Source organism: Canis lupus, chromosome 9 (genome assembly GCF_011100685.1).
Source record: "Canis lupus familiaris isolate Mischka breed German Shepherd chromosome 9, alternate assembly UU_Cfam_GSD_1.0, whole genome shotgun sequence".
NCBI lineage: Eukaryota > Metazoa > Chordata > Mammalia > Carnivora > Canidae > Canis > Canis lupus.
The window spans coordinates 14,743,380-14,759,034 of NC_049230.1; the positions used below are offsets into that span (position 1 = coordinate 14,743,380).

Sequence of the window (15,655 nt, forward strand, 5' to 3'; positions counted from 1 at the left end):
AAGGAAGGATGGGGCCTCGCGTGAGCTGGAGGCTGCAGGCCTATACTGGAGACCCCTCTACATGTGGATGCCCTCAGGTCCAGGGTTCCCCTTGAGTAGGTGGACCTGCCCCCATAATGGCCTGTTGATCTCATACTTCCAGGCTGAGAATGATGATAATTAGACCAGGATCTTCTAAAGCCAGGAAATGGCCTGAGCTTAGTGGCAACAAGGTCTCCAGGCCCTGATGGAGACAGGCACTTGTGGGGTGGGGTAGCGGGCAAGCAGGGAGCCTCAGACATTCTCCTGCTTCGGCAGTGGGCTGACCTGGTGCCCAGAGGCGGCTGTTGACTGTGCCTGGTCACTTTCCAGGTCTGGAAACCAAGGGCACAGAGACGGTGTACAGTGAAATCCGGAAAGCTAACCCTGGTGAGTGAGGGCCCCTGACTCCCCCAGCCTGGGGGATGCTTCCTCCTGAGTCCTCCAGGGGGCCTGGGGAGGGGGCAGGAAGAAGAAGGAGCAAAGGAGGGTGAAGCTATTGACTGCCTCTCTCCTGCCACTCTTAAAAAGTAGACACGTGTTATGTGTGCTGTAATTTAGTCAATGAACACTTAGTAAGTGCCTACTGCATGCCAGGGAAACAGAACCTCACATGTTCATACCTAGCTAATGGGCAGTTGGGCTGGAGTGTGTCCTGGCACCACTGTGTGCTCATGTAACCCCAAGAGAGGTGGCATGGCCCCACCTATTCTCAGGAGCCCACCAGCGCTCCTTACCTGCCCCCAATTCCACAGGCCCTGGTGCACCAGTGGGTGCCCAAAGTTCATAGACAAAGTCAGTGCTTTACTTTGAAGATGCTGGGTAGCTTTAGTCTCTCTGGGGGTGGGGTATGGATCTGCTCCTTTGTTTCTCCCTGTCTTTGATTCGAGATCCCCAGCTCAGTTCCCACTCCACCACTTTGTCATGAAGAGCTTCCCCCAGGACTCAGCACAGTGCCCATGGAACTGGGCAGGCTCCCAGCAGTATCATTTTTTGTAAAATTATTCTATCCCATTCTGGGGAAATGAATGGAATATAAAGACTACTTTTAAATTCTGAAAATAACTCATAACCCAAGGCTTATTAGTAAGATTCTGGGGGAAGTGGTCACTATGTGGATATCTTACTTTGTACAACATTCCTGTATTTAAGTGGATTCTCTGAGAAGCATTGCAACTGGCCCAGAAACTTTGGTACAGTCCAGCTTCTCTGAGCATGGGCCACAGACCGGTACCAGTTGGGGTCTCAGGGCCAGCCCAGACCCACAGAATCAAAATCTCCAGAATCTGAACTCTAGCAGGTTCCCAGATGTTGTTGACGCTGCCAGCCTATGAGAAGCACTGTCTTAACTGGAGGAGACTACTTCTTATCTGAAAGAAGAATCACCCCTTCATTAATTTTTTTTTTAATGGTATTTTCAAGGGTAGAACAGAAACTCAGTCTCTTGTGGAACTTGACACTGATTTTCGGAAACCATCTCCTGGGGCAATTTTTGGTTTTGGTGTCTCATTTTGCACTCTAGAGCTAGCAAAATGCAAATTTGGAAATAAATAGATGTCCTCTATCCTTCCAGTATAACAAAAAGTTAGGGCTCCAGGAGGGCTCATGCTTGGTCCTGTTTGGTAATTGTGTGAAAACACCCCTTCTACTCCCCTCCTGGTCCCTGAGGTTGTTCACTTTGGGTTGCTTTGGTTATGTGAAAGGATTGAGCGTTTACTGTGTATGCCAAGTGGTCTATGTTACAATATCTCTTTGAATCCTCACAGTAAGTTCCATTTTCCAGATGAGGATCCTGAGGCATAGAGCCTCACTTAAAACACTTGCCCAAGTTCACACAGGAAGCAAGTCCTCAAACTGGGCCACCCTGGAGCTGGACTCTACCCTTCCCATCACTGATCACACACCTGCACTGCCTTTGGTTTTGAGGAAAGGAAGCTGGTGGTGTGTGGAGTCCACGGGGACTCCTCCCCCACTGGAGGTCTCAGGGTCTGCTGTGCCTGAGCCTCCTGCTGGAGACCCTTTACAGCTGGTGAAGGCCATAACCCAGTGCCTCCCAAAGGGGCAGTTAGACTGACCAAAGACAGATTAGCGGGAGAAGTGATGAGAAACTCTGCAGAGTGGTTAAAACTGGGGGCTTATTTAACATGTTAACCAAGAACAATAAATTTGCAGAGAAGTGACAGAGTGGGAAGGTAAATACACAGAGGAAGCTAATGAAGGTTTGTTTATGTAAGTCCATCTCAGCACCGACTTTGTCATGTTGGGAGCCAGAAACCTTCCCTGGGAGAGGGGCTTTATGGCTGTCTTCATTACTCAACAGTTTCTGATCCTGGTTAAAGAAAGGAAGCTCCTAGAAGGCTTCTTTCTGTACCCACTGACTTTTTTTTTTTAAGATTTTATTTATTTATTCATAAGAGACACAGAGAGAGGCAGAGACATAGCAGAGGGAGAAGCAGGTTCCCTGCAGGGAGCCCAATGTGGGACTCGCTCTCAGGACCCTGGAATCACAACCTGAGCCAAAGGCAGACGCTCAACCACTGAGCTACCCAGGTGCCCTAGAGATGATTTCAATAAGGAAAGGAGGATGAGGAAGCCTAGGGCCGGGCGGGGGTGGGGGTGGATGGTGCTAATTACCCCAGCACCAGTCCTCGGATTATCCCTACTGTACAGGAGCATCCAAGCCCTTTTAGCTGAGAGATGCCAGAGAAACTGGAGCCCTAGGGTTCAGTGGGAGGCCCAGGCAGAGACTGGAGCCATCTCCTGACTTCGGGCCAGGGCGCTCCCCCTGCCCCACCTGGGCCATCAGGAGTCTGCTAGCCCCGGGCTCCTCTGTCATCTGGTCTCTGACTGGCAGCCGGCTGCTGCCCAGTGTATGGGGTGGAGGGTACAGAAAGCCCTGAGCCCCCAGCCAAAATCACAGTGCTGCTTTGGAAGTCTGTGGTCGCCCCTTGCCGAAGAGGCTCTGTCCTGGAAGCCTCCGGAGCTGCTGTTTCCGAGCATTTCCTGCTCCCTGGGAGGAGGTTGCTGACCTCGGGTCAAGTCTCTTCCCTTTTCTTTCCTTTCCTCTGTCAGAGGCCGCTCTGTGCTCAATCCTCACAACCATCCTAGAGTTGATGGAGGCTCTACTACTATTCCTACCCTGCAGATGGGAAAAATGGGCCCAGAGGTTAAATAACTCCTCCCAATCCCAAGGCCAATAGAGGCAGAGCAGGGATTTGGAGGCTGGGAGCTTGGCTACCCAGCGGAGCTCTTCACGTTTCTTCTCCATGTCCATGCTGCCAAAACAACGGACTGTGGACTGCGTGCTGCTACATTCCAGCTCTCTTTGTTCAGTTTCACATTATCATCCATTTCATTAGAGGATTCACCTCTCTTAAAAATAACAGCCTGTATGGTCTGGGTGAGTCGCAGAATCTCTTGGGACCCTGGTCACCACCTCTGTGAAATGAGGGACACGGGCTGGAATCTGGATGGAGTATTCTCCAGGCCTGTTAAAACACAGATGGTGTGGCTCCACCACCCCCTGAATTTCTGATTCAGTAGGTGTGGAGTGGGGCTAATTTGTATTCCTAGCAAATTCTCACATGTTGAGGCTGTTGGTCTTATAGAAGCATCTTCTGGATGCTCTGAGCTCCCTTCTGATTGTACCACAAGTTATGTTCTGTTTCCTGTTGGAAGGGGTAGGGTCTTCCTCACTCCCCAGCAATCCTGTAAGGATCACTCAGGGGTGGCCAGCAGAGATCATCCTCCAACCGGAGTATATGTGTGTGTGTACACCTGTGCATGCATGTTTGGGGGGGGGGGGGGGAGAAAGGTGACACATAATAAAGGTGACACCCACTGGTGACCGTGAGTCTCTGGATAGGTCAGTGAACAGGCTGCATGCAGAGCTAGGTCTTCTCCAACCCTTCCTTCTTCGGCCTTTATTCTTCCCACCCTAATTTCTCAGTCCTCACCACCTTCCAGCCAGCAGCACTTCAGGGCTGGCTATTTTGGGAAATGGCTCACAGGGCGTAGTTCTGGCTCTTAAACCCCTTTTTCCCCTGAGTGATACAAAGGAAAACTGCTCCTCTAGATAAGCAAAAGGGCATCGGGCAGGCCTGCCTCCAAGGAGCAGCTCCAGGGCGGGGCTCTGGGTAGGTCCAGTGCCCTAGGGAGCGTGTTGTGGGCTGGCTGAGGAGTGTTGGGCATCTGTAGGCTGTGGGAGGAGCTAGGTCTTTGCAATCTTGGCTTTAGGCTCTAAGCTCAGCTTTGTGAGTGTGTGTGTATACGTGTGTGTAACTGTGACAAAATATACATCCCACTTAGCATTGTAAGTGTACATTTCAGTGGCATTAAATACATTCACAAAGCCATACAACCATCATCACCATCCATCTCCAGAACTTTTTCATCTTCCCAAAGTGAAACTTCATACCCAGTAAATAAGAACTCGCTACTCTCCCCAGCCCTTGGCAACAACCATTCTACTTGGTCTATCTGTGAATTTGACTATGCTCAGCGTTTTTATGTCAAATCAGGTGATTGAATGGATGACCTTAGGTTGCCTTCCAGTGACAACACAGAGTCACTGTCCTGGCAGTTGGAAGTAATGGTCATTTGTCTATGCTTTGGTCTGTCCTGAGCCATTCCCCCAGAACATGTTGGTTCTAAGTAACTTCTAAGAGTTACTTCCTAGGTCCCTTGGAGCCCATCCTAATGCTTTATTCACTTTCCACTCCAAGACCCTATAAGTATTTGCTATTAAGCCTGAGTTTTCCCTTCAAATCTGAATTAAGTCATGGGTCTCAGGGGCCAACTCACTGTGCTTCTGTCATGTTTGTGTTGGCTGGAGTCCACCTGGTTGGTTCTTCCTGCTGTAATCCTAAAGGGAACACCCTAAGTGGGAGATAGAGGCCTGGAGTTTGATCTCAGCCCTGTCCTTATCCAGTTTGTTTGTTTGTTTTTAAGGTTTTATTTATTTATTCATGAGAGACACAGAGAGAGAGGCAGAAACACAGGCAGAGGGAGAAGCAGGCTCCATGCTGGGAGTCTGATATGGGACTCCATCCTGGGACTCCGGGATCACACCCTGAGCCAAAGGCAGACACGCAACTGCTCAGCACCCCAGGTGTCCCTGTCCTTATCCAGTTATATGACTTGGTTTCCACCCCTCATTTCTTCCTCAGGGTGTTTGTTTTCTCCTTAATTTTTCAATAAAATGCCACTCACCCACGTGGAACTGCTGCAGTGAACACCTGTGTTCTCAGGAGAGTGTGGAGGGGGTGATGATAAGACTGGTGGGCAGGTGGGTTCAATAAAATTGGTAGGCGGGGCAATCTCTTCCAACTCCGTATCCCCTGCTGGGTCATGGCTATAGTTAGGTCTGCTCTTCTGTTTGGAGCTTACTATTTTGTTGACATAGAGCTAAGCTAACATCTTGTTCCAGCAATTAACTCAGTCTAGGGCAAGGATACCCCTGATCTTTGAGCTTTTCCCCTCTGCAACTGTTAGGTGATTCATTACAACATGTTAGGGAAAGAAGGAGAGGGGTTCTCAGAACTAGGAAATGTGTTTCTGAAGAGACCAAATTGAGAGAAGCCTAAGGAGAAGGGAAAGCAAACCCTAGAATACAGCCCTAATAGGTTGAGAAAGCTTTTGCATCTATGTAACCATCAGCTTGCTTAGGCCAGGAAGAACTTGCAGACAATTTCTTGTAACTTAGATCTGCAAGTTTGGCACTTGAAGCTTTTTTTATTTTATTTTATTATTTTATTTTTTAATTTTTTTTACTTGAAGCTTTTTAAAGGAAGTATTCCATTTTCAGTGATTTGCCTGAGGTCAAGTTTGCAAACCCCAGTCATCAACAGGGACTCTGGCTATGACTTCTGAACTGGCTTTCCAGAAAGGGGAACAAAGTCTGTTTTTGTGTCTCTTATTAAGTGGTAATGTAGATAATCCTAAAAAGTGAGTGTCTAGAGAAAGTAATACAGGTTACAGTTTGGTGCCTTTCTCTGTTAACATTTAACTGGGCCCAATTTTTACTCTCATCCCCTATTACCTTGGACTTTATGCAGGATAATGTGTCACTCATCTGAGTTCTCTTGGTTTAGGTGGTGTGTCCTCCCAGGGCCTGTTCAGAGCTTTGGTGCTCTGGGCTGCAGGGTGACCTGGCATCAAAAGCTCCCCACCCCCAAATACCACCCTGCCCCCAAACTTCTTTGACCTGTCATCAACTTCCTCTTTCTCTGACTAATCCAGGGAAAGGTTTGGTTTTCTTTTCCTCCCCTTGCTCTCCTACTGACAAGAACAAAAAGGGAGAAATTAGAGCTGGACTGGGAGCCTCTCCACAGAGGCATGACTACCTATGGCTTTCTCCACAACTTCACTCAGCCTGGCTGAGAGCCTCCTGTGGACTGCAATATCCAGCTCACCTGGAAAGTTTGTATCTTTACTCTGATTCAGTCCTTGACATTTTATAATGCTCCAGTTTATTCTAAAAGTACTTCATAAAATGGCTTGCAGGTCATCCAAAGCAAAACCTATTTGTGTATATTTACACTGGATTTTGTTATTTATATATTTATGCATGAGAGACACAGAGAGAGGCAGAGACACAGGCAGAGGGAGAAGCAGGATCCCTGCAGGGAGCCTGTTGCAGGACTCAATCCCAGGACCCTGGGATCATGACTTGAGCCAAAGGCAGGTGCTCAACCACTGAGCCACCCAGATGCCCCTACACTGGATTTTAAAACAGAAGAATGAAAAAAAACAAACAAAAACAAAAACAAAAAACAAAACAAAACAAAAAAACAAAAACAGAAGAATGAAATGGTTTGCTACAGTCAACAATGCAGTCAAGTTCTTCCCTATGAAAACTCAGGTCTAAGATGACATTTCCACAGCTTGAAGCACTGGTCCTCAAGGCAGGAGATGTTTTCCGTTGTCATAATGGGGGCCAAGGCAGGGCAGGTAGAAGGGGTGCTATAGCATCTAATGTATGGAGGACAGGAATACGGCTAAACATCTTACAACAGCCAGCACAACAAAGAATGATCCAGCCAGGGGCACCTGGCTTGCTCAGTTGGAGGAGCATGAAACTCTTGATCTCAGGGTCATGAGTTTTGAGCCCCACACTGGATATAGACATTACTAAAGAGCAGTAAGTAAACTCAAAAAAAAAAAAAAAATCCAACCTAGAATGTCAGTAATGCCAGTGTTAAGAAACCGTCGCTTGTAGAAATTTACTTCCCATAAATCTCCCAGCAGGAGAGCTGGTTTTCCTCTCTAGATGCCCTGTGCCCACCTCGGAAGGTGTCCTGGGCACATCCCACCTGCCAACTCCAGGCCCTGGGAAGAAATGCCAAGTCCTGCCCCAGACACTAACCTATGCCTTTTGGGTCAGACAGGGCCTACCTTCCCATCAGAGTATCTGCTCACTCAGTCTTCACCTTCTGCTCTCTCCTGCTGTTCCAGGTGTTTCCAAAGGGGGTAGAAATTTAATATACTAAGAGTAGCTGTCATCAAGAAAGAACCATAGAACAGAGGGCCTCTCTGTCACAACCCCTCTGGGAGGGAGAGAAGAACACTTGGGGCTCAGTCCCCACCCATCCTGTGTGGTCCAAACCAGCCAGGCCAATGGGCACTGCCAACCCCGGCCCAGGGTGCTATTTCCTACTTTAGAATCCAAGAAGGTAAAAAAGCACCCTGGAAAAAAAATTGGTACTACCCACCAGATTCTTTTTTTTTTTTTTTTTTTAATATTTATTAATTTGAGACGAGAGAGAGAGAGCAAGCGGAGGAAGAAGGAGAAGCAGACTCCCCATTGAGCAGGGAGCTTGCCAAGGGACTCAATCCCAGGATCCTGAGATTATGACCTGAGCTGAAGGCAGACATTTAGCTTAACTGACTGAGCCACCCAGGTGCCCCCACCAGATTCTATTTTTGTGGTGATTGCTCTCTTACCAAAAAGAAGCAGAAACTACAAGTGTGCATAAACCTAGGGTTCCCTCACTATTTTCAGCATATTAGAAGTTTTTTATATTCATATTGCTTTAGGAAACACAGCCTAAGGTTCTTTCTTTCTTGTGTCTCATTCCAGAGCCCTTGGGGGTTTTGGGGGGGTGGGAAGCATGGGGGTCCTTCAGGTCCTTCCAGGTCAGATTTGGGTTGGAGGTGGGAGTGCTGCCCATGCCTCACTCAATGCGTGGAAGTTTACACAATGGCTCGACTTCGCAGTCAGGCTGATTCATCCTTTTGGCCGTTGACGTCTGCCTCTGGCCCAGCCAGGACAGAAGGGGGCCCCTTAGGAACTTCTGGCCCTGTTCCCTCTCAAGGGGACGCACAATAGAGCTGTGATAAGACAGGGTTTGAGTGGGAAGTGGACTTTTGGAAACAGGATATTTTTAAATTAGAGAAAGAAACAGAAGGGCTGTGACTACCGTTGTGACAGGTGGGCCCTGAGACTGCCCAAAACTCAGGTTAGGCAGCGGGGCAGAAACTGAGGCCCATTGGAGTACATCCCCCTAGTAACACTGAGGACTCAGAGGGGGTGGGTAAGGGCCCTCCTGCCATTACCTCCACCACCTTCAAGATTGGCAACCATCCCCAATACCCACATCTCCTCCTGGGACCTTCCCCAGACAACAAGAAGTCCCATGACTTCTCTGTCTTCAGGTCTATGTCCATAAGGGGCTCTTTGGGGGAATAAGCCCCAACAATATGGACCAGGGCCCATTTAGAAACAGCTGCTAGTGGAGGCCTGGTCCTTCTCAAACAGGCAAACCACAGCCCTCTCTTGTGTGTTTTGGTGAAAACTGTCCCTAACACAGGCAGGGTTGGCTCACCCTCAACACAATGTTTTCTGTTCTTACTGGCCTTTCTTCACCTCACTCTGATCTTCCTGACATTTGGCCAGGCCCATCTTCATCACTGTAGCCTGGCAGGGTCATCCAGTCCCAGCGTGCACTCTGAGAAGAAGACAGTGTTGGGATGAGTCTCTCCATGGGCAGGGCAGGGGGTGGCCCTCCCATTTCAGAGAACCCTTGGGTCGTATATCCCAAGAGCATTAGAAATGTGTATACCTTCTGCCCCCCGATCCCACTCCTGGGAATGGACAAACTAGTATGAAATAGGGGAATAGCTTTATTCCCAAAGAGGATAGTAGAAACTTGGAAAGAACCTAAATTTTTAAAGTAACGAACTGGAGAAGTAAACAAGTACACATCTATTTAACAATTATTATGCAGCTTCTACCAATTATGCTTAAGAAGGTGCCAGAGAATGTTTATAAAATTGTGTTATGTAATAAGGATAGGCTATAAAATGGCCTATATTGTATATCTGAACTCAGAAAAAAAGCCTCTTGAGAGCAGAAAATCACTGGAAGACAAGAGTGGCAACAGGGTTTGAAGGGTGGAACCAGAGATCATGTTTATCCGTTACTTTCTACTTCACTGGAGTTTTCAGTTTTTTTCCTGAAATAACATGCAGTACTAATTTTTAAAAAAGTATTTAAGGGGTACCTGGCTGGCTCAGTGAAGCATGTGACTCTTTTTTTTTTTTTTTTTTGTAATTGTATTTATTCATGAGAGACACAGAGGCAGAGACATAGGCAGAGGGAGAAGCAGGCTCCCCACAGGGAGCAGGTCAGTGCAGGTCCATCCCAGGACCCCAAGATTATGCCCTGAGCCAAAGGCAGAGACTCAACCACTGAGCCACCCAGGTGCCACATGCATGTGATACTTAATCTTAGGGTCAAGCCCCACGATGGGTGTAGAGATTACTTTAAAAATATATATATTTAAACTGTTTTAAATGTCCAATGAGCTGCCAAGGATTTTATATACTGTTCACATGGAGCGACAGGGTCTAGAGGAAGCTGTCTGTGGGCAAAGGAGCCATCCCGCTGAGCACCCAGTAAACCTGTGGCTCTGGCATCTCCTTCTGCACCGCCCCCCTTCCTTTACCCACCCAGTTCCTGAGATTGTGGGGATGGGGGAGCCTAAGGTGCTCAGTGCACTGCTCACCTCCATGTTATCTTTTGTTTTGCAGATTTCATGGAAAACAGATATTCTGTAAGTACACATTTCATAAACATTTTTAAAAAATAGTCCATTAAACAATGCAATATTTCCAAACTCACCCAGGTTCTGCGTTCCCACTTATCACACCCCTACACTGGCCCCATCTGTTTTAGACCAGGAGCCCCAGGGAACTCAGAACTAGCCTGGGACAGTGAAGGTGTGGTCAGGTTGGCCAGACATTCTGGCCTATTGTAATTTCAAATATTCTCTCCCACCATTTCTATCATTATATCACGGCCCTCCTATGAAGACAGAATTTCCCCTCCCCATAGAATTGAGAATCTAGGGTACTTAGCTCCCCATAATTGAAGTGTACATTTCCTCCTAGTCTAGGTTGAGGTTTTGGAAATGAAGTAGACTGGTCAGGGGGTTGGGGGGGCAGACATGCTTGAGGGGGGTAGGAACCCACAGCTCATTTGAGCTTTGAACTCTGAGAACCTATGCCGGTCACCCCAACACACCAGGCCCTCTGCCACAGAGGCCACTCAAAGTCCTTGACCCAGTGAGGGAATGAGATGAGTTAATACTAATAAAGCAAGGTGGTCACCAGACGCTATGGAAATGTGGAAGAGAGACCAGCCTGGTTAGCTGTTTCCTCCCCAAGGAAGGGGTCACTGGAGCAGGCCATGAGGAATGAGTCTGACTAGCAGGTCCAGGTAGAAAGATCAGCAGGAGCTGAGGTATGAGGGGAGGAGCAGTCCAAGCAGCTCAGAATGGGAGGGGAAAGGGTGTGGGAAACAAGTGCTAGGAAGAGGTCAGTTAGGGCTTGCAAGCAATGGTCTCAAACCTCATTATGAGGTTTCACTCTGTAGGAAACTGAGAATTTAGGAAGCCACTACTTGGCAAATGGAATGTTTTTTTTTTAAATGTAGAGGTCCCAGTTCAAATTTTGCTAAGGACCTGCCTCCCCCTGTCCTCCCACTCCCAACCTTACAATCTCTCCAACAGTGCAGGGGTTAACTAACTGGGAGCTAGTACCTCGAGAAATGAGGAACTGCTTCTTTAAAGTTTGGGAAGAATTTTCTGCAAGATTGCTGATAGCCCTTGCAATGGGCCCCCGGCTTCCTTTGTCTTCCTGGAGTCTGAATTTTTATAAAATAGCTCATTATGCCTTTGATGGGCAGGAAACCACTGACATTCTTTTTTATGGAGGAAAGCTATCAATTTGAGGAAAAGAGGAATGAAATAAATGTCTTTTTCTAGCCTAATCCCACCCAGACTCCTGAAACCAGAGACTTGCATTGGAAGGGCAGGGGTCCCAATGTACAGGGGACAAAACTGAGGGCCAGGTTGTTAGAACAGCCTGCCCAGGGTCACCCAGCTAGGTAGTAGCAGAGCCAGGACTAGAATCTAGGTTTCCCAGACTCCCTCAAAAAAGTGACATCATTGTTCCAGCTGTCATGGCCTTGAGAAAGTGGAAAGTAAGAACTTTGCTTCATGGACAGTGTGGGATCCAGATAAAGAGATGCTCTCACTACAATAAACAGAGCTGTGTTCCACCCAAGGCAGGTCTGCTGGGCCTGCGGGACTGACTTATTTACTTTGTCTTCAATCCAAACGGTGACTCTGGACAAAGGCACTGAGCTCCAGGACAGATAGAACTTTCCTTTTCCCCAGAAGCTGGCCCGTGGGTCCAGGAGTCTGCTCCCAGGATGCCCCCGAGAGCTCATACAGCCAGGCCTGCCATCTCAAATAATAGTCTTTTGGCGGGAGCTCAGGGGTTCCCAGCCGTTGGGAAAGAGATTTCAAATCTTTAAGCAAATGCATTTTGTTTATAAAAGAAGCAGGTCTAGTTTTGCTAATGATCAGCTGGTGAGGGTCAGGAGAAAATTAATTGAATTGCCCAGCAGGGAAATGGGAGGGGATTTCCTTCCTGAAATCAAACCTGGCGATCATTCCCAGTTGTTTAATGGCCGTTGCTTCTGAAAACACACTGGAGGAAATATCTTAACAATGAGATAGCCACTTAGCCAAATACTAATTTAGTATTGTTTGACTTGCTTCAATGGCACATTCTGACTTCATTTTTCCTCTGCCGTTTTTTGCCTTGTTTATAAATTGTGTTTGTGGCCCAGGCAGACAGATAATGTGAAAGAGAACACCTCGTACTTACATGAAAGGGGTGAACCTTCTTGAGGCCCAGGATCTTGCAGAAAGCCTTGCCTTCTTATTGCAAGAAGGCGGCTCCCCAGTCACAACTGACCTCCTTCCCTCTGGGGAGCCAGCCAGATAATCTATGATTATCTATGTAAAGGTCTCTTCATCACTGGCAGCATGAGGTATGGATGGGGGATTTATATCACTTGGCCCTGAAATGGCCTCTTTACAGAATTCAACCAAAGCCAGGCTTTGACTTAGGAACCAGAGATCCCACCCCTCTCTCCTACCTCCTTAAAACCTAACCTAAACTCCTGGAGGCCTTGGTTTCTTCACCTGTAAATCGGAGGTAATAACCATCCCACCACCACCTGGTAGTTGCGAGGGTTAAATGAATACCTAGCACAGACTTGGTTTACTGGAAGTGCTCTATAAGGGGCACATACATTCTAGAAGCAGAAAGGGCCATTAGAAGCAAAATGACCTTTGAGAGCATCCACACTATGTTCTGTCTAGAAGTGGGGCGATTTCAAGGCTGTTCTTGAGTGGCTGACAGCTGGCCACTGATTTAAGCCCCTGGAAGGACAGGTCTTGGATGTGCGCATGTTAACCTTTATTTCAAGGTCCGGTTGACTGTGGCCCAGCCCTTTCCATCCGCAGTACTCACCTCGCCTGGTGAAGGAGAGCAGAGGTGTCTAGGGAGGGACTTGGTCTGGGGCCTGCAGGAAGGCTTGACATCAGGGTCACCCCTCTGGGCAAAGCGGAAGAAATGAAGGGAAGGTAGCTGCCAAGGCTGGCAGGCCTCCAGCCCTCGGGGGCCAACACCACTCTCTTGGCCCACTTGTCAGTGTCTCTCCTGGCAAAGGAGAGGCAGAGCCTGGACCTGCCAGCTGGAGCCCTTTGGACCTGCATCCTGTTCTGAGAGTCTCCTCAGACGTGGCAGAGCCAGAACAAAACAGGGACTCTAGCTCAGCCCACCCTCTGGGAGCCAACCAGCCTGGCCACGGGGCTTTCAAGACCTGGCTAATCCCCACAGCTGCCCCCACTCTTGCTTCCTTGAGGTCCACCTGCAGCAGGGAGCCCTGTGCTCACAGAGGGTCCAGAGTCATGGACTCATTTGCTGCCTGCCCTTTGGGGCCCAGGGCCCCTCAGCTCCAGCATTTTCCACCTGCCCCACTCTTGCCCCTCTACATCCATTTGTCTCTATACCTGCCCCACCTTGGAGGCCGGCTCCATGAAGACCTTCTCTGGCTTAGCTCAGGCCTCTTGCAAACCTCCTGCAGCTTGTTAGGACCTCTTCCACGTGGTAGCACCGTGTGTCAGTAATGAATAGGATATAAAATTCTTGCATCCTCCATATAGATAATAGCGCTTGGGTCAGGTGGGGGTCCAGTCACTGGTGAATGCATAGGTGTCAAAAAATACCATGCAAAGCAGCTAGAAAACATTACAAGATGGCATGTGGAACCTATTTTTTTCCTTTTGCACAAAACATACAACAAAATTTACCACTTTAACCATTTTTAAGTTATAGTTCAGTGGCATTAGGTATATTCATAGTGTTGTGCAGACATTACCACCATCCATCCACAGGACTTTTTCATCATTCCAAACCAAAAGTCTACCCATTAAACATTAACTCCCCATTTGCACTTCCCCCCAGCACCTGGGAACCAGAGTTTTCCTTTCTAGCTCTTATCAGTTTGACTACTCAGGGGACCTCATGTAAATAGAATCGTACAATATTTGTTCCTTTTGCTTCTGGGTTCTTTCACTTAGTGTAATGTCTTCAACATTTATCCATGTAGAAGCCCTTCGACTTTGCAATTAAAAAACAGACAGAGAAGGTTCATCTCATGTTAGAAGCAGAGCTGGAACAAGAAGCCAGATCTCTCTTAACTTTAGTAGACTTGCTCTGTGTGTAAGTGTAGCACCCACAGGACCCAGCACTGGGTGTACATACAGTAAGTTGCCTGATAAAGCTGGTTGATATTCTAATGTGGAACATGTCTCCAGGGAGTGAAGGCTGCAGCCCTGCAGAGTTGGGATAGACAAAAGGGAAAAGTGTGGGTGAGAGCTGGCCTTCCAGGGTGGAGGTACCAGCCCAACATAGCACTGCTTTGGGGTTCCTTTGTCAAGTGCTGTCTGCAGTTTGACATCTCTTTCCACCAGGCTCGTCTTCAGTCCTAAAGGGTATGACCATAGCTTGTCTTCTGTCTTGTTCCTACAGAGAACGGAAGGCTCCCTTGACGGAACTTAGGACCACGGGAGCAGACGCTCCTCCCTGAGAGGACATCACATCCCAAGAAGAGCAGATGATCCCTGTATTCCGAGAGCTCTGTGCACTTATTTATGAATCTGCCCTGCTCCCACTGAACATAGCAATTCCTCAGGCCAAGTCACCAGTCCTTAATCCATCCTACTACATTTCTGTGGGGCATAAAGAGATACAGAGGGGCTGGTCAATTCTTACCCGGCCCCCCTCTCACCAAGTTGGAGCATCCTCAGGAGCCGAGAGCCGCAGAAGATTCAGGGTAAACAGGTCATTGGGATATTTTGAAACTTGAATATTTTCTCTTGTACAGAGATAAAGAACTTTTCCTAGTTATCTTCACACACAGAAACCATTTTTGTTTTGTAGTCGATCACTTCCAGTGAACGGCCTGGCTTAGGGGCTCATTTTTCTCTTTGCCTTTGGTCCTTCAAAGGCCTATGCTTCTGGGTAGTCCTTGGTCCTTGGAAGTGCATGGCACCCAGCAGACAGCTGCACCCGGTGCCCTCCATGACCTCACCTGCCACAGATGCAGAAACAAAGCTGCCTGGGAGTCAACCCTGTGAGATGCCCACTTGAAGATAAGGTTCATTCCGGGCAATGCATAAAATAGAAAACAATGTTGGACGGAGCACAGATGTTCTTAAGCTGTTTTTTTATACCCTTTCTTTCTTTTCTTACCATGCTGAAGGCTTCAAGACAGGAAGCTGTTTGCCTACAGCAAATACTGTTTTTAATAGGAAAACGAAATGCATACTTTTCTCACTAATTTTTTTTTTAATTTATTCCTTGCTAAAGAAATGGTCTTCTGAGGTCTTAAGATGTTTCTGATGGTGCCTTGAGTGAGTGGACGAGTAGCCAAGATGCAGCCATCTTGCGGTGGGATTTCACTAGTGAGCAGACCTAACGGAAACCATTTACCCCCCCACACACCCACCCTCCACCTCAGTGACACAGCTGCAAGGTTTTGTATTAAATAAATTTGATCTTTCCTCTTCCCGGACCTGTGAGATGTCATCTTCTAAGAGGCTGCATTCCTATAGAATAGCTAGTGCTTGGACTCTGGACCTTCTGAAGTCACAAAGAACCAAGCGGGTCTTATCAGCTGGCTATCTCACACAGGCCAGGGGCTTCTGTGGCCTTCATTGAAGGCAGGGCCAGGGGTAGTCTGAGGATCAAACACTGAGTCATTAATATCCATTGG

The 15,655-nt window shown here is 47.9% G+C and overlaps 1 protein-coding gene across 4 annotated transcripts in view; it reads left to right on the top strand.

The window, feature by feature from the left end:
• The window catches only part of PECAM1 (platelet and endothelial cell adhesion molecule 1), a 53,244-nt gene extending 37,790 nt beyond the window's left edge, over positions 1 to 15,454 (top strand). Inside the window, exons 14-16 of one of the 4 annotated variants that reach the window (XM_038546859.1) lie at positions 352 to 408; positions 10,051 to 10,073; positions 14,410 to 15,454. In XM_038546859.1, coding sequence (XP_038402787.1) covers positions 352 to 408; positions 10,051 to 10,073; positions 14,410 to 14,439 — 110 coding nt within the window. In that variant the 3' untranslated portion in view covers positions 14,440 to 15,454. The remainder of the gene's footprint in view (positions 1 to 351; positions 409 to 10,050; positions 10,074 to 14,409) is intronic. The other 3 variants (XM_038546860.1, XM_038546861.1, XM_038546862.1) reach the window with 3 other exon arrangements.
• The last annotated feature ends 201 nt before the right edge of the window (positions 15,455 to 15,655 follow it).